General features: G+C 51.9%; 1 protein-coding gene across 1 annotated transcript; it reads left to right on the forward strand.

The window, feature by feature from the left end:
- The first annotated feature begins 2,694 nt into the window (after positions 1–2,694).
- Positions 2,695–23,418, forward strand: LOC134168976 (keratin, type II cytoskeletal 1-like). The gene is made up of 10 exons (XM_062629151.1): positions 2,695–2,805; positions 2,970–3,125; positions 4,433–4,650; positions 5,284–5,344; positions 5,793–5,888; positions 6,405–6,569; positions 6,655–6,674; positions 10,594–10,608; positions 22,300–22,402; positions 23,074–23,418. The coding sequence occupies exons 1-10, from the start codon at positions 2,695–2,697 to the stop codon at positions 23,416–23,418; spliced, it is 1,290 nt and encodes a 429-aa protein (XP_062485135.1).
- The last annotated feature ends 1,353 nt before the right edge of the window (positions 23,419–24,771 follow it).

Below are 24,771 nucleotides of genomic sequence, written 5' to 3' on the forward strand. Positions count from 1 at the left end.
GCTCCTTCACACCACAGTGCAGTGGTCCTGCATGAGCTGCCACCTGGTTTGCTTCATGCAGGGAGCTGATGTATGTGTGTAGGGCAGTGATTTTGGATAGACGTCTATCTAACCTTGTTCCACATGGAACTAGCTTGTTTGATCTGTGGGTGTTCCCTCCCGTAGGTCATAACACTTCCTTCCAAGATCCGTGTGGATGATCTGAAGCATTGCCCTGACTCAGCACGCATTGGAATGAGCCTCTCAAATTGGGAAGAAGAAGGATGAAGATGAATTGCCCCCAAAGCAGTTATATACAAACTCAACTCAGAGGTGACCAACAGCGACCCTTGGGAAACTCTTGTGCTGGGGAGTTGATAAGGCAAGGAAAAGGGATGATTTAGCTCAGACATCAAGGACAATCATGGCTCACTAAGTCTCACCTCCTCCTGACATGGAGTCATATATTGTCCTCCTAATCTTTACCTGAGCCTAATAATGGCCCCAAGGCCACACAGGAGATTGAGTCTCAGTGTTGTTCAGACACGGTTTGTCCTGCACAGGACATTGCAGAGAGTGGATGCAGCTCTTGAAGGAATCTTTCAGCTCACCCAAAACATGGGAGTGAAGGAGGACAATTTACATTGTGTTTTCTTCACAGGCACCATCATCTAGAAACTACTGAGCCCAACTGAAACAGAACAGGAAAGGTTTTTGTGTGGTATCCCAATGCTCTGGCAAACCTTACCCAGATGTGTTGGAATGGGTTTGTTCCCAGGTTTGCCCCCACTCACTTTTGTGACGGACATGACATTTTTGGTGTTCACCATAATTACTCTTTTCAGCAGGACACAGAATTCTCAACCCCAGTCAGATTTTTCAATAGGTCTATAAAAAAGGGGGAATTCAGTGGGAAATCTGGTTGAAATTCTCAGTAAAATGCAGGTAACCAGTGAAGTTTAATTACAAGAAAGCAGCACCAGTGGACGGTCTGCAGATGTAAGGCTAGAAGAGACCAAGTTTGGGAGGGAAACACAGCACTACTCATCTGGTTGTCTGGAAAACACAGTGCCTGCTTCTGGGAAAAGCCCTTCCTCTGGTCACTGAGCATCCAAACTCTCGTCCACCTCAAGATATTTCAGCTGGACCAGTAACAACCAGCCTAACAGAGCTCCCCACAAGCCTTTCATCGAGGGGATTTATGAGGCACTTCTCAAATGGACCCAGAGAAAGGGTTACAAGGCCCTGACCACATAACCTTTATGCAACTGAAGGGTTCACAGTGTGGCTTTATCCAGCAGCTTTGGCAGGAAGAGCATCTCCAGCTCTTCCTGATGTGGTGCAGAGGACAAAGGGGATGCACTTGCCATGTGGAAGTTGCTCCACCAGTGGTTTTGGAGGCAGTGCACCAGATCTCAGTTGTCTTCTTGAGCTGTTAGTCAAAGCTGAAGGCTCTCAGTGGTGTTATCAGCAGCAGGACTTGGCTCATAAAGGGCCATTGGGTCCATGGCCATTGAGTTTTGCACCAGAGCGTGCTCAGACTGGGAAGCTGGAGTCCTGCACAGAGATGAAGAGGGATGGATCAGGCTCAGAGGGAGAACCTGGGGAGAAAAGCTTGGAGCCCAGCTCTGGATTTGACATCTCAGCTCTCTAGAAGCAGGGCCTTTAAAAACCACTCCACAAACAGGCAGGTTTAGTTCATGGTCTATCTATTCCCACATGGAAGAGTAGGAGCAATCACAGCGGAAGGGTGGAAGTGATGGGTCATTTGCTCCCTAAAGCAACCTCATCTTTAATACTTCAAAGATTTATTCAATTGATGAAGTTTCTCTCAGAGCTTTCTCGTTTCCATTTAAAACTCTACATCCATTTATTCAAAGCTAAAATTGATACAGAGAGATCCCATTTTATTTGTTTTCTAGGCACTATTTCAGCTTTATGGACCAAAGGCAACGCCATGACCAAGAAGAGCCTCTCCCTGCGGGAACAATCCTTACTCCTGGGTGGAAATACTGGGAATGAGAGAAAAGTGGGAATGGGAAGCTAAGGGATCTTCCCTCCTGGTAGTAGGTTCTGGTGACACGGTGAAGCAAGGTCAGCCACCCCCACGTCAATGTGAGGACAGTATCAAGGCCTGGTCCTCGTGAAATGAGAGGCCAAGAGAGGTGGGGAGGTGTGAAGGAGAACAAGGCACGGTGATGTGATGTGCATGGGTAACTGTGCGAGCTGTAATTAATATGGAGGGCAGGTGAAGGAGATAAGGAAATCTCACCCCAGCAAAGCTCATGAGTCAAGCAGGATTTGGGGAATTTCACAACATCTCCGTTGGAGTGTGTGGTGTTTACTCTGACCTCTCCTCAGGCAGCCTTAATTGCTGCCTGATGAACCAAACCCAACAGCATTAACAGACCTGCTAATTACCACGGAATGGAGAGGAACTCCTCCAGAACATATAAAGGAGAACTTCCATCACCCCCGGCAGAGGAGCTGAGGATCCTTTGCTCTCGTTTCTCCTCCTGTTTTACCACTTCCCCGCTGCTCTCTCCTCCTAACACTCTGCAGGCAACACGATGAGCTGGCGCTTCTCCCAGTTTGGGGATGGCAATTTCAGTTCTTCTTCTGCTCACTGTGGCACGCTTGGCGGTGGGAGAAGCTCATGTACCGTGAGCCATTGTGAAGACAATAGAGGACAAGGAAGATACCGTGGTTACGGGTATGGTTACAGCAGCAGGAGTCTCCACAACCTTGGTGGCTTTAGGAATGTTTTTACCAGCGGAGGCTACGGAGGAGAAGGAAGAGGAGATGGGATGTGCCTGGGGTTTGGTGGTAGGGGACATCTGGATAGGGGCTTTGGTAGAACAAGGTATTTTGTGGGAGCCTCTCAAGGGGGTGAAGCACGGCTTGGTAGCACGTGTGGAAGAGTTGCAGGCAGGGAGGTGCTTGGTGGAAGCACCTTTGGTGAAGGAGGGGCTGGACAGGGTTTGGGGCAGGCTGGTGTTAGCAGAGGCATTGAGGAGGTCCGTGTCAACACCAGCCTGTTGAGGGCAATAGATGTACAAGTTGACCCTGAGTTCCAGAGAGTGAGATTGGATGAGAAAGAGCAGATTAAGGATCTCAACAACAAATTTGCATCGTTCATCGATAAGGTGAGTCCCTGTTCTCTTGCACCATTACCTGGGAAGGGGGAACTGTAACGGGTCTTGCTCTGCCCATGTGAGTCATAGGGCATGTTTAATGGCATCTTCTCCCCTCAAAGCCCCAGCATTGGCTTGATTCCCTCTTACTGGTGTGAGGTTTTTAATAGCTTGCTATAAACATGAATCACATTTAGCCCTGGGATAAGTGTCTCTGAGTTGTCTTTGGTGGCAGAACAACAGCAAAGCACCGGGATGTCACCAACACGTGAACTCACTCATTGACTCACTGGAGAAGTGTTTTGCATGGCTGGGAATCTTCTGGGGCCTGGGAATTGTTGATGGCGGATGGACTTGAGCATCCTTCATGTGTTCTGGTTTTATTCATTTACTTATTGATCTTCCCCAAGCAAAGTGTTGTGTTTCTCCAAATCTCAACCCAAATGGGCTTTTTGCTTGGATGTTCAGCCTCTTTGAGGAGGCCAGTGACCCCCACATCTTTCTTTATCTGCTACAATGCTTTCACCTCTTTCTGCAGTCTGGTCTTCTCCTTCATTCCTACTCATAGGTACAGGAACAAAACAGCCACAAAATCACTTCCACCCTTCAAATCCTGACCTGTGCCTTTAGTCAGGTGGTGATGTGTCTCTGCATAGGATGGAAGCTTGTGTTGTGTGTTACATGTGAAGACTTAAGGGCTTCTTGTATTACGTAGAGAAAAGGTGTTGGTTGCACCCAGAAGTTTTAAGTCCTGGAAACTAGGAGCACTTTCGACTCTTTTCATATTGAAAAGGAAATCAGCTTCCAGGGTAAAATCTGTTCAGTGCCTCAGCTGAAGAGATGCCACCCCTCTGGTCTCTAAGCATATCAGCTCTGCATGCTATAGGTCTTTCTTTCTTCTTCTCTAAGACAAAAGCGTGGTTCTGTGTGGTCTGCTGAGAGGGAGATAATTCTTCTCATATATTCGGTGTCTGAGGTAGTTCAAGAACAACCAAAGTCTTCCTCCACCCCAATCATCCCCCTAAATATTGTGCATTTAGGAGATGAAAAACCAGCAAATATTTCAGTATCAGCTTTGAGAAGCAGCAGCAAAATCGAACCCATCTTCTGCAACAAACTGGGACAAAAGGTGTCCCTCCTTCATTGTAAGCTGTGTTGGTACCAGTGTTGGTACAGTTGGTCTCACCCGATGAAACCTCTGGATGTTACCGCATTGGAAATTCTAATTTGGATTTGGTTTCTACTGGGACCAGCGCTGATGTTGGTGTTTCCCCCAGTGCCCTGCAGTGCCTGAGAGCTTCTTCTCCTTTGCCTTTCAGGTCCAGTGTCTTGAGCGGCAGAACCAGGCTCTGATCGCCAAATGGGAACTGCTGCAGCAGCAAAGTGTCGGACCAGAAGAGAGCAGAAACATCACCTCCTTCTTCCAGTCTTACATCAGCAACCTGCAGAGGCAGCTGGAAACGCTCCAGAGCCAGCGGGAGCAGCTGGATCCGGAAGCTTACAATATGCTTCAGTTTGTGGAGGATTATAAAAAGAGGTGAATAATCACAAGTGTGGGGAAAAGCAGGCTGGAATTCGCCATGGCAATGCCCTGGGATGGCACAGCTTGGCTTCACACCTCCACGAGGTTACAGCAGTGCTCTGCAGTAGGTCCATTAAGGGACTGCGGTGCTGGAGGACTAGAGCAGATTTGGTGAGGGTAGGACCCAGAACAGGAAGAGGAAAATCAAAGACCCTGTAGGTCTTTCCTGCTCTTCCCACCTCCTCCATGCCATTCCTCCCCCAAGCAACGGGTCACCCAGGACTCTTGCTGATAGTCGTTGGGTTGTGGTCAACCTGGACACTGGGGAGGGAGAGAGCTGAGAAGTGGGGTCAATGGAGTCAAGTTGAGAAGAGTCATTACTTCTCCTGGCTTAGCTGCATTCAAGGGTAATACATGTCCACAGCTCTGAGAAATGGGATGCTGAGTTCAGAATTACAGGGGGGTTAGACCCGATCTGGCCCTACCCCAGCTTGCTGGCTAATTCAGCACAGAGTTTTGCAGGTGCCAGAAACTGCAGTTAGATGAAGAGCTGACACCTTTCCTTGATGGATGATTCCCTTTGGTTTCTGATCCCCCTGATGGAAAAAGTGAGACGGGCAACAATCAATCTGTTCTTTTTCCATTCAGATTCGAGGATGAGATCAACAAGCGCGCCTCCAAAGAAGAGGAGTTTGTGGAGCTTAAAAAGGTGAAGGAGCTAAATCAAAGCCTCAGAAATAAAGCAGTAACTGGATGATTGCTCAGGTTTTCCAAAGCAAGGGCTCTGCTTAACTTTCTCTAACTATCCTCTAACTGAAGTCATAGATTCATAGAGTCTACTAGGTTGGAAAAGACCTTTAAGACCATCAAGTCCAACCTTTACCCCAGGGAAAGGCATTGAAACTGCAGATTTTTACTGCCAGACTGGAGAGGAATCGTCTCCTCTAGAGACTGAATCAGTCCTTTTTAGGATGAGTACAGGAAACTCCCTTTCCTTTTGTTCCACTTGCTTTTCAAATGAGAGCTGAGGTTTGTGGAAGGTTATTTGGCTCCAGGAACGAAGGCCTTATAGAAATGCACCAACTCTTGCAAGAGCTGCACTTCAGGGGAGAATTTGGACCAAAGAAACGCAAATGTGCCAATGGCTTTCTTTACAGGAACTGGACAGCGTTTACATGGGAAAAATGGAATTTGACATTCGGGTGGAAATCCTGAAGCAGGAGCTTGAGTTCCTCAGATGCTTGCATGAAGCTGTGAGTATTAAGCTTCTCAGGTTAAAAAACTGCCCTCAGGACTTGAAGGACACGGGTCTTCTGTAGGGTTCCCAGAAATTTTGCCTGAACGTTTTGTTGTGGAGAGTGGATCACCATGGGATGGTTTGTGTTGGAAGGGACCCTAAAGCCTGTCCAGCTCCAACCCCTGCCACGGGCAGGGACACCTTCCACTAGAGCAGCTTGCTCCAAGCCTCTGTGTCCAGCCTGGTCTTGAGCACTGCCAGGGATGGGGCAGCCACAGCTTCCCTTTGACTACAACCTTTGTCTTTGACCCGATAAAGTCCTTTTCAATCTGTGACTTAGATGGGGTCTGGTGCATCACAAAGGGTGAGGAGATACTTGAAAATGAAAATGGTGGTGGGACAATAGGACCTGGAGGATGCAGATAGGGAAGTTCCAGTGGGTTTCTTCTGGGAGGTGCCATTTCTTTCCTCATGACACGACCTGGAAGGCTCATATACACTGTTAAAATCCCAAATCTTGTTTGCCTTTCAGGAGCTGTCCCAGCTACAAACAGTAGTTGGCAACACCAATGTCGTTCTGTCCATGGATGACAGTAGAGAACTGAACATGGACGGCATCATTGAAGAAGTCAGGCAGGAGTACGAGACAATTGCTCAGAGAAGCAAAGCTGAAGTAGATGCCATGTACCGGGGCAGGGTGAGTGGACATCGACAAGACATGGGGGTAAGTCTGCTCAATGGAAAAGAAACCAAAAATGTCTGTTTTCTTCTCTGCACACCAGTACCAGGACCTGCAGAACATGTGGGTGAATCAACGTGAGCAGCTGAGCACCAGTTATAAGGAAATCCAGGAACTCATCAGGCAGATCCAAAGGCTTCAACCAGAAATTGAAATTGCAAGGAAAAGGGTAAAGCTGACATTTTCCAGCAGGACTTAACTCACTTCTACCTGGGGACTGGGTGCAGGATAACACAGCCTGTCCCTTGAAGGCAAACCTAGAGTGGGTGATTTCTCCTCTAAATGGAGCAGATACAGGTTTTGGCTGTCTACACTGGGATTCAGTTTGGGTTAATTTACCCTGGGTTCTGTCATTGAGGCAGGACTTTTGATTCCCAAATCCTGCCAGAAGGGTTGGAAAATCCCATAGGAGGGAAATGGGAACACTCTGTTTGTGCCCCCTGCAGAACGCCAGCCTCCAAGAGAGCATCAAAGACGCTGAGCAGCGCGGGAGCAATGCTGTCAGGGATGGCCAGGAGAAGCTCCAGGAGCTGGAAAACGCCCTGCAGCAGGCCAGCAACGACCTCGCTCATCTTCTTCATGATTATCAGGAGCTGCTGAACGCGAAATTGGCCTTGGATATTGAAATTGCCATGTACCGATCACTCCTTGAGGAGGAGGAGACCAGGTAGGTAGGAGCTATCCATCCTGGAGAGAAGCACCAGCACCAAGCAGTGGGTCCCACTCTTTGACCTATCACTTGGATCTCCAGGATGATTTGCTCTATCGTTCATTGGCTCAGTGATAGAGCATACCCTGACTTGTTTAGTGGGTGCATTGTCTCAATGTCACTTTTCCTTCACAGGATACAGGAAGGGTCTCCTGCCACCATCTGTAAGTACCTCAAGGCTTTGCTTTGCTTTTTAAGGGCACCTTTACCTGTTTGGTGTCTGTGGTATACAGCACCTACCGCCAGAGCAAGCTATTGTAGTTCCTAGCTTAGCTCCTATAGTATTTCCTTGTGTTCTTGTGTGATCCTCTTGTGTGTGTGAATGTGCGTGTATATGCATGAATATGTCAGCCCTGAGCTACTGACTTTGGAACATAATGGCTAATTTCAACCAGATTTGTAGGAATTGAGAAACTCCTCATTATTCTATGGGTCTCTTATTGTAGAGGTCATTATTCCATAGGTCTATGTGCTCATTGCATGTCAGATGTGAAGGAAAAACCCCACTAGGTGTGGAAGACAGAGGCCAGCTAAAGGAGAGAGGAACCCATATCCCAACCTCCCTAAAGGAAGGGCTGCACTGAGTGTTCCTAGAATCATGGAATGGTTTGGGTTGGAAGAGACCTTAAAGCTCATCCAGTTCCAACCCTTGTCATGGGCAGGGACCCCTTCCACTGGAGCAGGGTGCTCCAAGCCTGAGTCCAACCTGGCCTTGAACACTGCCAGGGACAGGCATACGTAACCACTTGCATGAGTGGTTCTTATGGTTGTTGTGAGTAAGAAGAATAAGGAGAACATCATTTCCATTTCTTGCAGGTGTCATTGACCACAATCCGAGTGCTGCTGGAGTCTATGGAGTCAAATTTTCAGGCTTGAAAAGAGGGAAAGGGGGGGTGAGCTCTGGAGGTGCCACCACGGGCACGAGCAAGGGGTCGAACCCTGGAGGAGAAAAAGGGGGAAGTTCCGGAGTATGGGGACCGAGCTCTGGAAGTGGTGGGTCCATAAGTGGAGGAGGAGGAGGCTCAAAAGGAGGCTCCATCTGTGGAGGAGGAAGCTCTGGAAGTGGTGGGTCCATATGTGGAGGAGGAGGAGGAGGAGGCTCAAAAGGGGGCTCCATCTCTGGAGGAGGAGGAAGCTCTGGAAGTGGTGGGTCTGTAAGTGGAGGAGGAGGAGGCAGCTCAAAGGGAGGTTCAGGGTATGGAGGAGGAGGAAGCTCTGGAAGTGGTGGGTCCATATGTGGAGGAGGAGGAGGAGGCTCAAAAGGAGGCTCCATATGTGGAGGAGGAGGAAGCTCTGGAAGTGGTGGGTCCATATGTGGAGGAGGAGGAGGAGGCTCAAAAGGAGGCTCCATATATGGAGGAGGAGGAAGCTCTGGAAGTGGTGGGTCCATATGTGGAGGAGGAGGAGGAGGAGGAGGAGGAGGAGGCTCAAAAGGAGGCTCCATCTGTGGAGGAGGAGGAAGCTCTGGAAGTGGTGGGTCCATATGTGGAGGAGGAGGAGGAGGAGGAGGCTCAAAAGGAGGCTCCATATATGGAGGAGGAGGAAGCTCTGGAAGTGGTGGGTCCATATGTGGAGGAGGAGGAGGAGGAGGAGGAGGCTCAAAAGGGGGCTCCATTTCTGGAGGAGGAGGAAGCTCTGGAAGTGGTGGGTCCATATGTGGAGGAGGAGGAGGAGGCTCAAAAGGAGGCTCAGGGTATGGAGGAGGAAGCTCTGGAAGTGGTGGGTCTATAAGTGGAGGAGGAGGAGGAGGCTCAAAGGGAGGTTCAGGGTATGAAGGAGGAGGAAGCTCTGGAAGTGGTGGGTCCATATGTGGAGGAGGAGGAGGAGGAGGCTCAAAAGGAGGCTCCATCTGTGGAGGAGGAGGAAGCTCTGGAAGTGGTGGGTCTATAAGTGGAGGAGGAGGAGGAGGCTCAAAGGGAGGTTCAGGGTATGGAGGAGGAGGAAGCTCTGGAAGTGGTGGGTCCATATGTGGAGGAGGAGGAGGAGGAGGAGGAGGCTCAAAAGGAGGCTCCATCTGTGGAGGAGGAGGAAGCTCTGGAAGTGGTGGGTCTATAAGTGGAGGAGGAGGAGGAGGCTCAAAGGGAGGTTCAGGGTATGGAGGAGGAGGAAGCTCTGGAAGTGGTGGGTCCATATGTGGAGGAGGAGGAGGAGGAGGAGGAGGCTCAAAAGGAAGCTCCATCTGTGGAGGAGGAGGAAGCTCTGGAAGTGGTGGGTCCATATGTGGAGGAGGAGGAGGAGGAGGAGGAGGCTCAAAAGGAGGCTCCATCTCTGGAGGAGGAGGAAGCTCTGGAAGTGGTGGGTCCATATATGGAGGAGGAGGAGGAGGAGGCTCAAAAGGAGGCTCCATCTCTGGAGGAGGAGGAAGCTCTGGAAGTGGTGGGTCCATATATGGAGGAGGAGGAGGCTCAAAAGGAGGCCCCATATCTGGAGGAGGAGGAAGCTCTGGAAGTGGTGGATCCATATACGGAGGAGGAGGCTCAAAAGGAGGCTCAGGGTATGGAGGAGGAAGCTCTGGAAGTGGTGGATCCATATGTGGAGGAGGAGGTTCAAAAGGAGGCTCCATCTCTGGAGGAGGAGGAAGCTATGGATCACGAGGCATTTCAGGAGGAAGCTCAGGTCATGGAGGATGCATCTCTGGAGGTGGAAGCTCAGGTGGTGGCTCAGGGTGTGGAGGAGGAAGCTCTGGCAGAGGTGGCTCCATCTGTGGAGAAGGAGGTACCCCAGAAGGAGGCTCCAGTTGTGGAGGAGGAAGCTCAGGTCATGGATGCTCCAGCTCTGGAGGTTGGGGCTCCAGCTCTGGCAGTGGTAGCTCCATCTCTGGAGGAAGCTCTGGATCAGGAGGTATCTCAGGAGGTGGCTCAGGATATGGAGGAGGAGGAAGCTCTGGAGGGGGATCAGGATTTGGAGGAGGAGGCTCAGGTATTGGCAGCTCCAGCTCTGGAGGTTGGGGCTCCAGCTCTGGCAGTGGCAGATGCAGTCCCCACGGTGGGGGGCTGAGCTCTGGTGGTGGCAGCAGCTCTGGGAGGAGAGGATCCATCTCTGGATCAGGAGGAGGAAGTTCTGGAGGAGGCTCAGGATATGGAGGACGAGGCAGCTCTGGATCAGGAGGTATCTCAGGAGGAGGCTCAGGATATGAAGGAGGAGGAAGCTCAGCTCATGGAGGTTACAGCTCTGGAAGAGGTGGCTCCATCTGTGCAGGAGAAGGAAGCTCAGGAGGAAGCTCAAGTTATGGAGGAGGAGGAAGCTATGGAGGGGGATCTGGATTTGGAGGAGGAGGAGGAAGCTCTGGTCATGGAGGTTCCAGCTCTGGAGGTTGGGGCTCCAGCTCCGGCAGTGGCAGATGCAGTCCCCATGGTGGGGGACTGAGCTCTGGAGGTGGAGGAAGCTCTGGCAGGAGAGGATCCATCTCTGGATCAGGAGGAAGTTCTGAATCAGGAGGTATCTCAGGAGGAAGCTCAAGTTATGGAGGAGGAGGAAGCTCAGGCAGAAGAGGCTCCATCTCTGGAGGTGGAGGAGGAGAAGGCTCAGGATATGGAGGAGGCTCCGGGTATGGAGGATCCAGCTCTGGAGGAGGTTTGGGCTCGAGCTCTGGCAGTGGTGGCTCCATCTCTGGAGGTAGCTCTGGATCAGGAGGTATCTCAGGAGGTGGCTCAGGATATGGAGGAGGAGGAAGCTCTGGAAGAAGAGGCTCCATCTCTGGATCAGGAGGAAGCTCTGGATCAGGAGGTATCTCAGGAGCAAGCTCAAGTTATGGAGGAGGAGGAAGCTCTGGCAGAAGAGGCTCCATCTCTGGAGGTGGCAGCTCTGGAGGTGGCTCAGGGTTTGGAGGAGGAGGCTCAGGTATTGGGAGCTCCAGCTCTGGAGGTTGGGGCTCCAGCTCTGGCAGTGGCGGTTGCATTGGTGGAGGCAGCTCTGGATCAGGAGGTATCTCAGAAGGTGGCTCAGGATACGGAGGAGGAGGAAGCTCTGGAGGCGGATCAGGATACGGAGGAGGAGGCTCAGGTTTTGGCAGCTCCAGCTCTGGAGGTTGGGGCTCCAGCTCTGGCAGTGGCAGATGCAGTCCCCATGGTGGGGGGCTGAGCTCTGGTGGTGGAGGAAGCTCTGGCAGGAGAGGATCCATCTCTGGATCAGGAGGAGGAAGTTCAGGAGGAGGCTCCGGGTATGGAGGAGGAAGAAGCTCTGGATCAGGAGGTATCTCAGGAGGAGGCTCAAGTTATGGAGGAGGAGGAAGCTCTGGAGGGGGATCAGGATTTGGAGGAGGAGGAGCAAGCTCAGGTCATGGAGGTTCCAGCTCTGGAACTGGTGGCTCCATCTGTGCAGGAGAAGGGAGCTCAGGAGGAAGCTCAAGTTATGGAGGAGGAGGAAGCTCAAGTTATGGAGGAGGAGGAAGCTCTGGCAGAAGAGGCTCCATCTCTGGAGGTGGCAGCTCTGGAAGTGGCTCAGGGTTTGGAGGAGGAGGCTCAGGTATCGGCAGCTCCAGCTCTGGAGGTTGGGGCTCCAGCTCTGGCAGTGGCAGATGCAGTCCCCACGGTGGGGGGCTGAGCTCTGGTGGTGGAGGAAGCTCTGGCAGTGGTGGCTCCATCTCTGGAAGCAGCTCTCCATCAGGAGGTGGCTCAGGATTTGGAGGAGGAAGCTCTGGCAGGAGAGGCTCCATCTCTGGAGGAGGAAGCTCTGGATCAGGAGGTATCTCGGGAGGAGGCTCAATTTATGGAGGAGGAGGAAGCTCTGGAGGGGCATCAGGATTTGGAGGAGGAGGAGGAAGCTCAGGTCATGGGGGTTCCAGCTCTGGAACTGGTGGCTCCATCTGTGCAGGAGAAGGGAGCTCAGGAGGAAGCTCAAGTTATGGAGGTGGAGGAAGCTCAAGTTATGGAGGAGGAGGAAGCTCTGGCAGAAGAGGCTCCATCTCCGGTGGTGGCAGCTCTGGAGGTGGCTCGGGTTTTGGGGGAGGAGGCTCAGGTTTTGGCAGCTCCAGCTCTGGAGGTTGGGGCTCCAGCTCTGGCAGTGGCAGATGCAGTCCCCATGGTGGGGGGCTGAGCTCTGGTGGTGGCAGCAGCTCTGGCAGTGGCGGCTCCATCTCTGGAAGCAGCTCTCCATCAGGAGGTGGCTCAGGATTTGGAGGAGGAAGCTCTGGCAGGAGAGGCTCCATCTCTGGAGGAGGAGGAGGAAGCTCTGGATCAGGAGGTTTCGGAGGAGGAAGCTCAAGTTATGGAGGAGGAGGAAGCTCTGGAGGGGGATCAGGATTTGGAGGAGGAGGAGAAGGCTCAGGTTTTGGGAGCTCCAGCTCTGGAGGTTGGGGCTCCAGCTCTGGCAGTGGCAGATGCAGTCCCCATGGTGGGGGGCTGAGCTCTGGTGGTGGAGGAAGCTCTGGCAGGAGAGGATCCATCTCTGGATCAGGAGGAGGAAGCTCTGGAGGAGGCTCTGGGTATGGAGGAGGTGGAAGCTCTGGAGGAGGTTGGGGCTCCAGCTCTGGCAGTGGTGGCTCCATCTCTGGAGGAAGCTCTGGATCAGGAGGTATCTCAGGAGGAGGCTCAGGTTATGGAGGAGGAGGAAGCTCTGGCAGGAGAGGCTCCATCTCTGGATCAGGCGGAAGCTCTGGATCAGGAGGTATCTCAGGAGGAGGCTCAAGTTATGGAGGAGGAGGAAGCTCTGGAGGGGCATCAGGATTTGGAGGAGGAGGAGCAAGCTCAGGTCATGGGGGTTCCAGCTCTGGAACTGGTGGCTCCATCTGTGCAGGAGAAGGGAGCTCAGGAGGAAGCTCAAGTTATGGAGGTGGAGGAAGCTCAAGTTATGGAGGAGGAGGAAGCTCTGGCAGAAGAGGCTCCATCTCTGGAGGTGGCAGCTCTGGAGGTGGCTCAGGGTTTGGAGGAGGAGGCTCAGGTTTTGGCAGCTCCAGCTCTGGAGTTTGGGGCTCCAGCTCTGGCAGTGGCAGATGCAGTCCCCATGGTGGGGGGCTGAGCTCTGGTGGTGGCAGCAGCTCTGGCAGTGGTGGCTCCATCTCTGGAAGCAGCTCTCCATCAGGAGGTGGCTCAGGATTTGGAGGAGGAAGCTCTGGCAGGAGAGGATCCATCTCTGGTGGTGGAGGAAGGTCTGGAGGAGGCTCAGGGTATGGAGGAGGTGGAAGCTCTGGAGGGGGATCAGGATTTGGAGGAGGAAGCTCTGGTCATGTAGGTTCCAGCTCTGGAGGCTGGGGATCCAGCTCTGGCAGTGGTGGCTCCATCTCCGGAGGTAGCCCCGGATCAGGAGGTATCTCAGGAGGTGGCTCAGGATATGGAGGGGGAGGAAGCTCAGGCAGGAGAGGCTCCATCTCTGAATCAGGAGGCAGCTCTGGATCAGGAGGTATCTCAGGAGGAAGCTCAAGTTATGGAGGAGGAGGAGGCTCTGGCAGAAGAGGCTCCATCTCTGGAGGTGGCAGTTCTGGGGGTGGTTCAGGGTTTGGAGGAGGAGGCTCAGGCTATGGAGGAGGTTCCAGCTCTGGAGGTTGGGGCTCCAGCTCTGGCAGTGGCAGATGCAGTCCCCATGGTGGGGGACTGAGCTCTGGTGGTGGAGGAAGCTCTGGCAGTGGTGGCTCCATCTCTGGAAGCAGCTCTCCATCAGGAGGTGGCTCAGGATTTGGAGGAGGAAGCTCTGGCAGGAGAGGCTCCATCTCTGGATCAGGCGGAAGCTCTGGATCAGGAGGAATCTCGGGAGGAAGCTCAAGTTATGGAGGAGGAGGAAGCTCTGGAGGGGCATCAGGATTTGGAGGAGGAGGAGCAAGCTCAGGTCATGGGGGTTCCAGCTCTGGAACTGGTGGCTCCATCTGTGCAGGAGAAGGGAGCTCAGGAGGAAGCTCAAGTTATGGAGGAGGAGGAAGCTCAAGTTATGGAGGAGGAGGAAGCTCTGGCAGAAGAGGCTCCATCTCCGGTGGTGGCAGCTCTGGAGGTGGCTCAGGTTTTGGGGGAGGAGGCTCAGGTTTTGGCAGCTCCAGCTCTGGAGGTTGGGGCTCCAGCTCTGGCAGTGGCAGATGCAGTCCCCACGGTGGGGGGCTGAGCTCTGGTGGTGGAGGAAGCTCTGGCAGTGGTGGCTCCATCTCTGGAAGTAGCTCTCCATCAGGAGATGGCTCAGGATTTGGAGGAGGAAGCTCTGGCAGGAGAGGATCCATCTCCGGTGGTGGCAGCTCTGGAGGTGGCTCGGGTTTTGGGGGAGGTGGAAGCTCTGGAGGGGGATCAGGATTTGGAGGAGGAAGCTCTGGTCATGGAGGTTCCAGCTCTGGAGGTTGGGGATCCAGCTCTGGCAGTGGTGGCTCCATCTCCGGAGGTAGCCCCGGATCAGGAGGTATCTCAGGAGGTGGCTCAGGATATGGAGGAGGGGGAAGCTCTGGCAGGAGAGGATCCATCTCTGGAGGAGGAGGAAGTTCAGGAGGCTCAGGGTATGAAGGCAGTGGAAGCTCTGGAGGAGGTTGGGGGTCCAGCTCTGGCCGTGGTGGCTCCATCTCTGGAGGTAGCTCTGGATCAGGAGGTATTGCAGGAGGAAGCTCAACTTATGGAGGAGGAGGAAGCTCTGGAGGGGGATCCGGATTTGGAGGAGGAGGAGGAAGCTCAGGTCATGGAGTTTCCAGCTCTGGAACTGGTGGCTCCATCTGTGCAGGTGAAGGAAGCTCTGGAGGAAGCTCAAGTTATGGAGGAGCAGGAAGCTCTGGCAGAAGAGGCTCCATCTCTGGGGGTGGAGGGGGAGAAGGCTCAGGATATGGAGGAGGTGGAAGCTCTGGAGGTTGGGGCTCCAGCTCTGGCAGTGGCAGATGCAATCCCCATGGTGGGGGGCTGAGCTCTGGTGGTGGAGGAAGCTCTGGCAGGAGAGGATCCATCTCTGGATCAGGAGGAGGAAGCTCTGGAGGGGCATCAGGATTTGGAGGAGGAGGAGCAAGCTCAGGTCATGGGGGTTCCAGCTCTGGAACTGGTGGCTCCATCTGTGCAGGAGAAGGGAGCTCAGGAGGAAGCTCAAGTTATGGAGGAGGAGGAAGCTCAAGTTATGGAGGAGGAGGAAGCTCTGGCAGAAGAGGCTCCATCTCTGGAGGTGGCAGCTCTGGAGGTGGCTCAGGGTTTGGAGGAGGAGGCTCAGGTTTTGGCAGCTCCAGCTCTGGAGGTTGGGGCTCCAGCTCTGGCAGTGGCAGATGCAGTCCCCACGGTGGGGGGCTGAGCTCTGGTGGTGGCAGCAGCTCTGGCAGTGGTGGCTCCATCTCTGGAAGCAGCTCTCCATCAGGAGGTGGCTCAGGATTTGGAGGAGGAAGCTCTGGCAGGAGAGGATCCATCTCTGGAGGAGGAGGAAGGTCTGGAGGAGGCTCCGGGTATGGAGGAGGTGGAAGCTCTGGAGGGGGATCAGGATTTGGAGGAGGAAGCTCTGGTCATGGAGGTTCCAGCTCTGGAGGTTGGGGATCCAGCTCTGGCAGTGGTGGCTCCATCTCCGGAGGTAGCCCCGGATCAGGAGGTATCTCAGGAGGTGGCTCAGGATATGGAGGGGGAGGAAGCTCAGGCAGGAGAGGCTCCATCTCTGAATCAGGAGGCAGCTCTGGATCAGGAGGTATCTCAGGAGGAAGCTCAAGTTATGGAGGAGGAGGAGGCTCTGGCAGAAGAGGCTCCATCTCTGGAGGTGGCAGTTCTGGGGGTGGTTCAGGGTTTGGAGGAGGAGGCTCAGGCTATGGAGGAGGTGGCAGCTCTGGAGGTTGGGGCTCCAGCTCTGGCAGTGGCAGATGCAGTCCCCATGGTGGGGGACTGAGCTCTGGTGGTGGAGGAAGCTCTGGCAGGAGAGGATCCATCTCTGGATCAAGAGGAGGAAGTTCAGGAGGAGGCTCCGGGTTTGGAGGAGGAGGAAGCTCTGGAGGGGGTTGGGGCTCGAGCTCTGGCAGTGGTGGCTCCATCTCTGGAGGTAGCTCTGGATCAGGAGGTATCTCAGGAGGTGGCTCAGGATATGGAGGAGGAGGAAGCTCTGGAAGGAGAGGGTCCATTTCTGAAGGAGGAGGAGGAAGCTCTGGATCAGGAGGTATCGGAGGAGGAAGCTCAAGTTATGGAGGAGGAGGAAGCTCTGGAGGGGGATCAGGATTTGGAGGAGGAAGCTCGGGCAGGGGAGGCTCCATCTCTGGTGGTGGAAGCTCAGGTCATGGAGGCTCCATCTCTGGAGGAGGTGGCAGCTCTGGAGGTTGGGGATCCAGCTCTGGCAGGAGAGGCTCCATCTCTGGAGGAGGAGGAGGAAGCTCTGGATCAGGAGGTATTTCAGGAGGAGGTTCAAGTTATGGAGGAGAAGGAAGCTCTGGCAGTGGAGGTTCTATCTCTGGAGGAGGTTCCAGCTCTGGAGGCTGGGGATCCAGCTCTGGCAGTGGCAGTTGCATTGGTGGAGGAGAAGGAGGAGGCTCAGGTTATGGCATCGGAGGCAGCTCAAGCAGCGGTGGCTCCATCTGTTGTGGAGGAGGAGGCTCAGGGTGTGGAGGCGGTGGGAGCTCAGGCAGTGAGTGCTCCATCTCAGGAGGAGGTGGAAGCTCTGGGTCAGGAGGTGGGGTGTCGAGCTGCGGAGGTATCTGTGGTTCTGGCAGTGGAGGGTATGGCTCTGGAGGTTGGGAATCCAGCTCGGGGGTTGTCTATGGCTCTGATAGTGAAGGTTATGGCTCTTCACGTGGTGTTACCTCTGGAGGGGAAGCGGGTTATTGTGAGGGCAGCTGTGGGGATGGGACTGGGGAGGACACTCCCGAAGGTGAGTGGCCTTCCCGAAGGCGGGTTTACTGGTCTGTCTTTGGAAGTGGCTCCGGTTCTTTGGGAGATGCATCCCACAACTGATATTTGCATGCCAGAATCTGCCAGAAGTGGGATGGAAGAAGATGTTGACCTCACCTTTGAGGCAATGGTTTCTTCTCCATCACTGAGTCACTGCTTCTCTGAACGGGTCACGCATAATCCCAAGCTGTCCTCTCCCTCCACAGCCGTTGTCCTACCATGCACCTCGGGTCTGGGACACAGTTGTGATGGTTGCTCTTGTTTCCTCAAGTGTTCTCTGAGCCCTCGAGCTCAGCTCTTTGGAACCTTTGTCTTTGGCAACTAAAAGCTTGAAACCCTGTTTGTGGTGTGTGTATTAGTCTATGGGAGGGCGCGACCCCGATGTTTATGATGAGGAGAACTCATTGATTGACTATGATTGGAGAACTCTGACTGGATAAAGCAGCTTGTGGAGATCTGACCCAACTTTAAGAAAATATCAGTGATAAAGTGGAAGAAGCTGCTTACAAATGAATGTGTGTTGAGGGGGTCCATCTGCTCAACCAGGACATGTGGCTACACCTTGGGTCCACCATTGCCTCCAGGAGTCACTCATTAAATAACCAGGGGACAGAATTGTCCATGTAGATTTTGCTCTCATTGCACTTGCAGAGAAAGAAAGGAGCAGAAAGTCCATGAACAACAATGTCTCCTTATCTCCCTTCTAGTCCTGTCTTTCCCTACTGCGATCCCCAATCACACTTGGGGTGCTGTGTACCCACGTGAGCCTTTTTTGGGCAACAACTTATTCAATTGTCACTTCTATGCAGAGGAAGGAAGATGTTTTCTACATTTCTCACAGAACCTCCTTAAAGTCATAGAACCATGGAATGGGTTGGGTTGGGAGCAGGGACGCCTTCCACTAGAGCAGCTTGCTCCAAGCCCCATCCAGCCTGGCCTTGAACACTGCCAGGGATGGGGCATCCCCACTGAGGTTTAGGGCTACCCCATTTCTTCTGATACAGACAGGAAAGAAGGAACTGATCTCATGTCTGGTGTTGAAAATCTGACAGGCATTGGTAAGGAATCCAACCGTGAAGAGTCCTGGGGGTGGCAGCCAGCGGGGAGGGAGATCCTTGGGGTGCTGGGAAATCCTTTGGGGAGACCCATTTGCAAATGGCTATAGAGCCATGAAAACAACCGGAGAAGGTTGATGGGGAGCACAAAGGGTTGAATCACACCTTCAGAGCATAGACTGGGAGCAGTTGTGAGTGCCCTGCATGTGGGGAGGTCCGGACACCGTGTTTCTGTCCAAACTAGGTTATCACCACCATCAAAGGCAGGCTGTGGAGCAGTCAGCTGAGGCAGTGAAATGTGGTGTTAGCAAACCCTGCTGAGAGGAGCACGTGTTTGCATCTGCTCTGGCTCATGTCCCACAGGTTCAGTGTGTGGGTGCAGTGAGTCTACCTGGGCTTGTGAAACACCGTGTAGAGCTGCCCTCCAGCAGCTGAGGCCGGTTGTTCACCTTGGTGGTGGCTGCTCCTACCTCGCTCACTGAACCAGCCCTGTTCCTCAGGATCCAAGTGATAAACCAGCTGCATCGTCACCACCCCACTTCTTATCTGAGGCATTGGGTAAGGCTTTTCCATCAAGACAAAGCCTCTCCTCTCACAGTAACAAGTGGAAGCTGTGGAATTCTGCACACTACCAAGTGTCATCATCTCTAGAAGAAATAGTTAATATGAACATCATGATCGGGTCTGCGGGTGTTCTACTGATCTACTTTGTAGAGTGAAGGGTTGGAAAGGAAGGAGGTGGAGTCAGCCAAGAGAAATGGGCGACTCAGAAGACCTGATTTGTGCCTCAACCTTCATATGGGATGAAACACCCATTGGAGATCAGACAAACCAACTGTTTCGGGTGACTACAATGAGAGCCTGGGAGACCAGCTCAGAAAAGAGATTGCAAACCCCCAGCTCGTACAGGGGCTTGATCAGCGTTTCCACCGAGTTGTTTTAAGTACTGTTTACACGCTGGTAGTACATAGCCTGAAGCGCTGGGCTAATTTAGTGAAGGAATGGTTTGGATGGGTATATCAAAACCTGTTCTGCTTGTCAGCTAAGCTATAATGATACCTCCGGTTTCTGGAGATGAGTGTTCTGGCACCTTCCATATGAAATCATCTCTGTTTTAGTAGCAGTGAAAAAAATCTCATCCAGGATTTCAGTTGTCTGGAAATATGTCAGTTACTGTGGTTCCTTTCCTTCGGCAGGTCCGTGGTCCAACTCCTGCTAGCATCTGCAAGGAGCTCTGTTAAGACCAAAACCAAGCTGCAGGTCTTTGGACCATCCAGATCTGAGCTGGCATGATCAAGCAGATGGCTTTCTTTCCACCACAACAGCACATGCAAAGTATGGAAAGTGGCTACAAGAGGTGCAGTGTCTGTGTAGAACATCCACTGCCGGTTTCTCACTGACTCTCACCGACTCTCACTGTGTGTATCAGTTAGATACTGCATTTCTGATGGAAAATGCCACAGAAATGACTGTGTGAGGGGACACTTTGATTTTTGAGGTTCAGGGGCTGAGAAGATCATAAGATGGGGCTTTCATATTAATGTCTTGGGGCATGTTTTATCAGTTATCACAACACTGTAAACATGCTCAGGATGTAAGGCTGAAAGGTGTCTACTGACCCCCTGTGCCTGGGCACAGCTTGAGCCTCCAAGAGTATTGACATGATGAACAAGATTTCAGGTAGGGCCTGAGGACACCAAGGTGGTGAAGAAGATGAAGTAGACCAGTTGTCCTTAAATGTGGGAGTAACTATCTCAGTGCTGTTTTTCTGGCAGAGCTGCATTATTGGATGCACATACATTTTACAAAACATCCCAGGCTCATAGTCAACCTTAAGAGCACAAACCCATATGAAATCCCACCTTCTTACAAGGCCTGAGGGCCTTGATGGTTACATGCTGTCAAGGCTTCTAAATATTGCCCTCTATAGCTGTGAGCCAGCTCTTGCTGGTGGCATCCAGAGAGGTTTCTGAGCGTTGAACTGGGTGTGAACAGGCTCATGTCACCACCAAGAACCCAACAAGAGCCCAAGATGCGTTAGATACCACCACCTAGTGGGTGAAAACAGGCGTGCCATAGTGACTGGTGGTGAGCTGGTCTTTGCGCCAGTGCTCCCAGTTTCAATCTGACTGGTGGAGTTCTGGGCTTGAGCCCTCTTTGCCGTACAGATGTGGCCTGAACAAGAAGTTGTCCTGATTTGCTTTGGCAAGAAGCAGTGAAATCAGTCAGGGCTGCATTTCAGTACCATAAAAACTGGGGGGGGCTCTGATTTTTGGGCCTCCTTCCAAAATTCCTGGTGATCAGAAGTGAATTAATGAGCTGTGATTACCCCGGGAGCTACTCCCCTGGTGCCCACATGCACATACAACCCTCTCTCTCCTGACAGGCAGCAAACACAATTACTCAGACTTGAATGCACTGAGTTCCATCAGATGGAAGTGTGTGGAGAAGATCTGGTGTATTTCAAACCTGGACACCCTGCACTGTCAAACAACACGCAGAAGCTGTATCTCCTGCAGCGAGTTAGAGATGAGATGAAGTCGGGAGAGGAAGGCAGAGCTGACCTCATGGTCCTCCAAGCTACAGCCCGAGCTGAGCGGTTGAGAACAGCTCAAGGGTTGCATCTGGTGGCATCATCTGCCTTTTGGTGGCTCGGGGTCACCAGGGGACATCTAGACTCAGAGGTGATGTGGAGCAGGATGGATGAACCTCTCTCCATGTCCGGGGGTGTGAAAACCCAAGTGCAGATGTTTTGCTTATCAAAGTGTATCTATGGGAGGAAAACTCTTGAAACCATCCACGACCCTGTGGGCTCCATCCACAGCGAGGAAACCAAAACTCTGAGCTCAGTTTGCTTGCTGGAAAGGAGCCCAACTGCAGGACCAGGCAGGGTGCCCGGAGGTCACCCACTTGTGCTCAGAAGCAGCATGGAACCTCCTCATGGGGCTGTGCGGAGGCATCAGGGGGATGTGGTGGGAGACCAAGGAGAGACAAACGGGAAGCACAAAGTGAAGATGGAGTCAGAGCAGCTCCAGGCCAAGTGCCCTCCTCCTGGGCTCCAATCCTGCTCTTCCAGCTGGGATTGTCACGGACTCTGCCTGTATTTAAGCAGCCAAGTGAGACACCCAGGACTTCAATCATTCCTGCTCTTCTGTGTGTAGGTGTAATTGATAGTGCTGTCAAGAACCTGCAATTAAGTTGGTTGTCTTTCCAGCTACTTCATAGCATCAATTATCTCTCTTGCTGGGCTAAGGGCAAGCTGTTCCAGTGCAGAACATTTGTAAATAATGAGGTACATGAAAACCTTTGGCATCAGCTGCTCTTGGAGACAAGATGCCAGCGAGGTTTCTGGTAACCAGTTTTGGTTTTCATCAGCCTGCTTGTGAAAGGTGATGGGAAAAGCCCTCCACTGAGCCCAGGGAGAGACAAAAAAGGGATGAAAAAATCCCTGCAAAGCCAATGAAAGAAATGGGCACCTGAAAGATGGATCCATTTCTTGGGAATCTGAAACCCCCAGATGTTTAACTGCCAAGAAAACACCGACCAAGCTTCAAGCCTGTTGACAAAGGATTGGTTCAACGCAACAGCAGGGGAAAACCGCTCCTTTCAGATCATCTGAAATGAAAACCCTTCCCCTTTCTGCTTTGAAAGACAAGTTGGAGAGAAGCCACAAGGACAGAGATGGAATCTCGGCTCCGCCTCTGAGGCATTGTGAGGCTCTCAGCAGCTCTATTAAACTTATCAGCCTTTTCTTCCCCGTCTGTCAAGCAATTCCAATAAATCTCTTTTATTTGCCTTGAGGTATCCCAAGGGTTTTAATTACAAGCTCAAACACAAAGGAGAGCAACAGAGAGTAGCCATAGAGCAGCTGTGTTAAGAAGGTATTTTTGGATGCTGGTTGCTGGTCTGCACACCAAGGCCAAGTCCACCACAGTTTCCAACTAAATGATTCATAAACTGACAGTTCACAGGCTTGTGGCTGAGATGCTTCTTTTCTAAGCTATTTATCATCTTCTCCACAGGAGTCTCATTTTTCCATGTGTTCTATGCAGTCAAAGCCAAAAACTTCATAAGAAGATAGAGGCACACTGCTTTTTTTCCCCCTAAAAGTTGGGCATCCACATCTGAGCTGGTCGTTTTAGACTTCCTTGGACTCAAGAAGAGAGGAAAGGCTCTCTGGAGAGCAGTATCTCATGTCTGTCTCACCAGAAAGAGATCGAACAGCTGAGTTCTGTGCTCCAGAGAAGGCAGCTTGACCTAGAAAATGTGAAGAAGCAGGCAATAGAGATCATATTTACTCACTGGGTCCTAGATGTGAGATCCCAAATCATGTTTCCTACATCCTTCACCTTTATCAAGGAGCATTGGCTCACACTGGTTCCATTGGTCTAGAGAGGATGTTACCAGTGCTGAGCAAGGAAGAGAGCTTACCTGATGGCCTGTTTTCTGTTGGGTCGTTTTGATTATTGCAAAGAACTAATTGCACCAAATTAGATCATTGGATTAGCTTTGAAAGTGGTTAAAATTGCTCCAGCATGAATTCTGGCAGGACACAATGCTTCTGACACAGGTTCAAAGCATCCAATAAGCAGGATAGAATTATGACTCACCAGTAATTCAGCACCCATAGAAACTGGTATAATTTTCAGACCATCTAATTCATTATATAGTTTATAACGGGAGGTAATGGAAAACCTTAATTATTAGTTCCAATTAGAACAAAGTATTGATATCCTCAAAACAAGACTTAAACCCAGTCTGGCAGCACAGGGACATGTGCAGCTTTTCTGCAGTATTTCAGAATTTACATTTGATTTTACTTTTTTTTTTTTACATACATTCTATCATTCTGTGATTTTGGCTTTCCTAAAACCAACCGGAATATTTCCCAATTTGGGAACCTCAAAAGAAGCAAGAATTCCTCTTTCAAAGGCAAGGATGAGGGAAAGGGAAAGAAAGACCCTGACAGGCCATGTGATGCTGAGCAGCGTGGGGACTGTGCCCTCAAAGATGCCCAGGAGAAGGACGCTGAGCTGCAGAATGCCCTCCAGAAGGCCAAGGATGAGCTGGCTTGCATGCTGCGGGATTACCAGGAGCTGCTGAATGCCAGACTGGCCCTGGATATTGGGATTGCAACGTATAAGACTCTACTGGAGGGTACAACCATGTGTGGGCAGTGTTCAGCCCTTGGGACTCTTCAGCAAAGAAGGTTGGAAAATGCAAGGAATGCAAGTGATGTGACGGATGGCTTCGTGACCTTCTCCTGCAGGATACGCTTTGGGAGCCCTATGAGAACATGTAGGTAAGCTCAAGGTTTTCTATTTCCCTTATGGCATTAAACAGCCTAATTCTGGTCTGTAGAAGGAGGAGGAAGGCTACATCACCCCCAGGAGTGATCCAGCTTGTGTTTTGCCATGGCAGTGATCACCATCCCCTGCACCACCATCTCTGGCTGCCAACCCCATCTGGGATGTGGGTCTGGTAGAGACAGCCCAGAAGATGCACTGCTCTACCTGGAGCACTGCTAAAGCATCCCTACCTGAAGGTGCTGGTGCCTGCCACAAAGGACTCACCTCCAGAAGCATTTCCAGCTCTGTAACAGGCACTGTATCCCTAGAAGTGAAGAATTTAGGACCAGAGGTGGGGGCCACAGCTCAGCCCCTTTGGGCCCGGTGGACTCTGCAATTGGACTGCAGGGAGCTGTGGAGAGAGCTGTGAAGAGCAGGGTACACTCAGCTCACCCACAGGGGTTGTGCTGGCCAAGGGTGAGGATTTCAACCTCATCTCCTTGCTCCAGAGCACCTGGATCTACAGCTCTGCCAGTCAGGACAACCATGATGTAAGATCTAAAGTGGAAAAATGAAAGCCCTGCTCTACTTTTAGCGGTAAAAACCTCCCTAGCTCCACCTTACACACAAGGGAGAGGCATACAGGGTACAAGAACCTTGTAGCATCATGAAACCACATCAGAGAAACTCTGCTGGGATCACATCAAAAAAGGGACACTTAAAACATGTTCCTTTTGGTTTATGACGTTTCTTTAAAGAGCTGGTGGTTGTGTTGGGGCACTTATTATGACTCGATTCCTGCTTCCCACCAACCTTCTTTATTTCTCCTGATTGATTGAGCCTTTGCTATCTCTGGAACCAGCGGTGTGTGTAATTCAGAGTCCTTTCCCTAGAGTGCTTTGGGAAACGCGCTCTCTAGGACTCACCATTCCATCAAAGTCTATCTGACGTAACTTTAGGCAAGTCAGTGGAGCTGTCGTGGTGAGACACATGCGAGGAGGGGCAGGACTCTGCTCATTGTCTTGGAGCAGTTTGGTCACCCGTGTGCAGGCAGGGAGGTCATAAAGGAAATCTCAGTTCCTAAAGCCACCTTTCACCTTTTGTAGTCACCAGAGTCATTATGTCGCTTGTACTCCTATTAGTGTCCTTGCTTAGAGTCCTGACTTACACATCGATGGCAGCACCCTCTCTTCTATCTCAATGACTCAAGAGCTTTAAATGTTTTCCCTCTTTTCCCTTTTTTCCCAACGAATTGCACAGGGAACAAACGTGTTGTCCCTTGGTTTTTAGTGTTTGTCAAGAACACGGCAATACCCTACTCCTATACTGGACAAGACATACCTGCTGATTAGAAGTCTTAACAACTACGCA

Source organism: Pezoporus occidentalis, unplaced genomic scaffold (genome assembly GCF_034315485.1).
Source record: "Pezoporus occidentalis ecotype Australia unplaced genomic scaffold, CSIRO_AGI_Poc_V1 ctg329, whole genome shotgun sequence".
NCBI lineage: Eukaryota > Metazoa > Chordata > Aves > Psittaciformes > Psittacidae > Pezoporus > Pezoporus occidentalis.

Bases quoted from the DNA above. Each gene is read 5' to 3' on its own strand.
- LOC134168976 (XM_062629151.1), top strand. From the start codon at position 2,695: ATGGTTACAGCAGCAGGAGTCTCCACAACCTTGGTGGCTTTAGGAATG. The intron at 5,889-6,404 runs GTGAGTATTAAG...TTTGCCTTTCAG, and splicing joins TCAGATGCTTGCATGAAGCT to GAGCTGTCCCAGCTACAAAC. The intron at 6,570-6,654 runs GTGAGTGGACAT...TCTGCACACCAG, and splicing joins ATGCCATGTACCGGGGCAGG to TACCAGGACCTGCAGAACAT.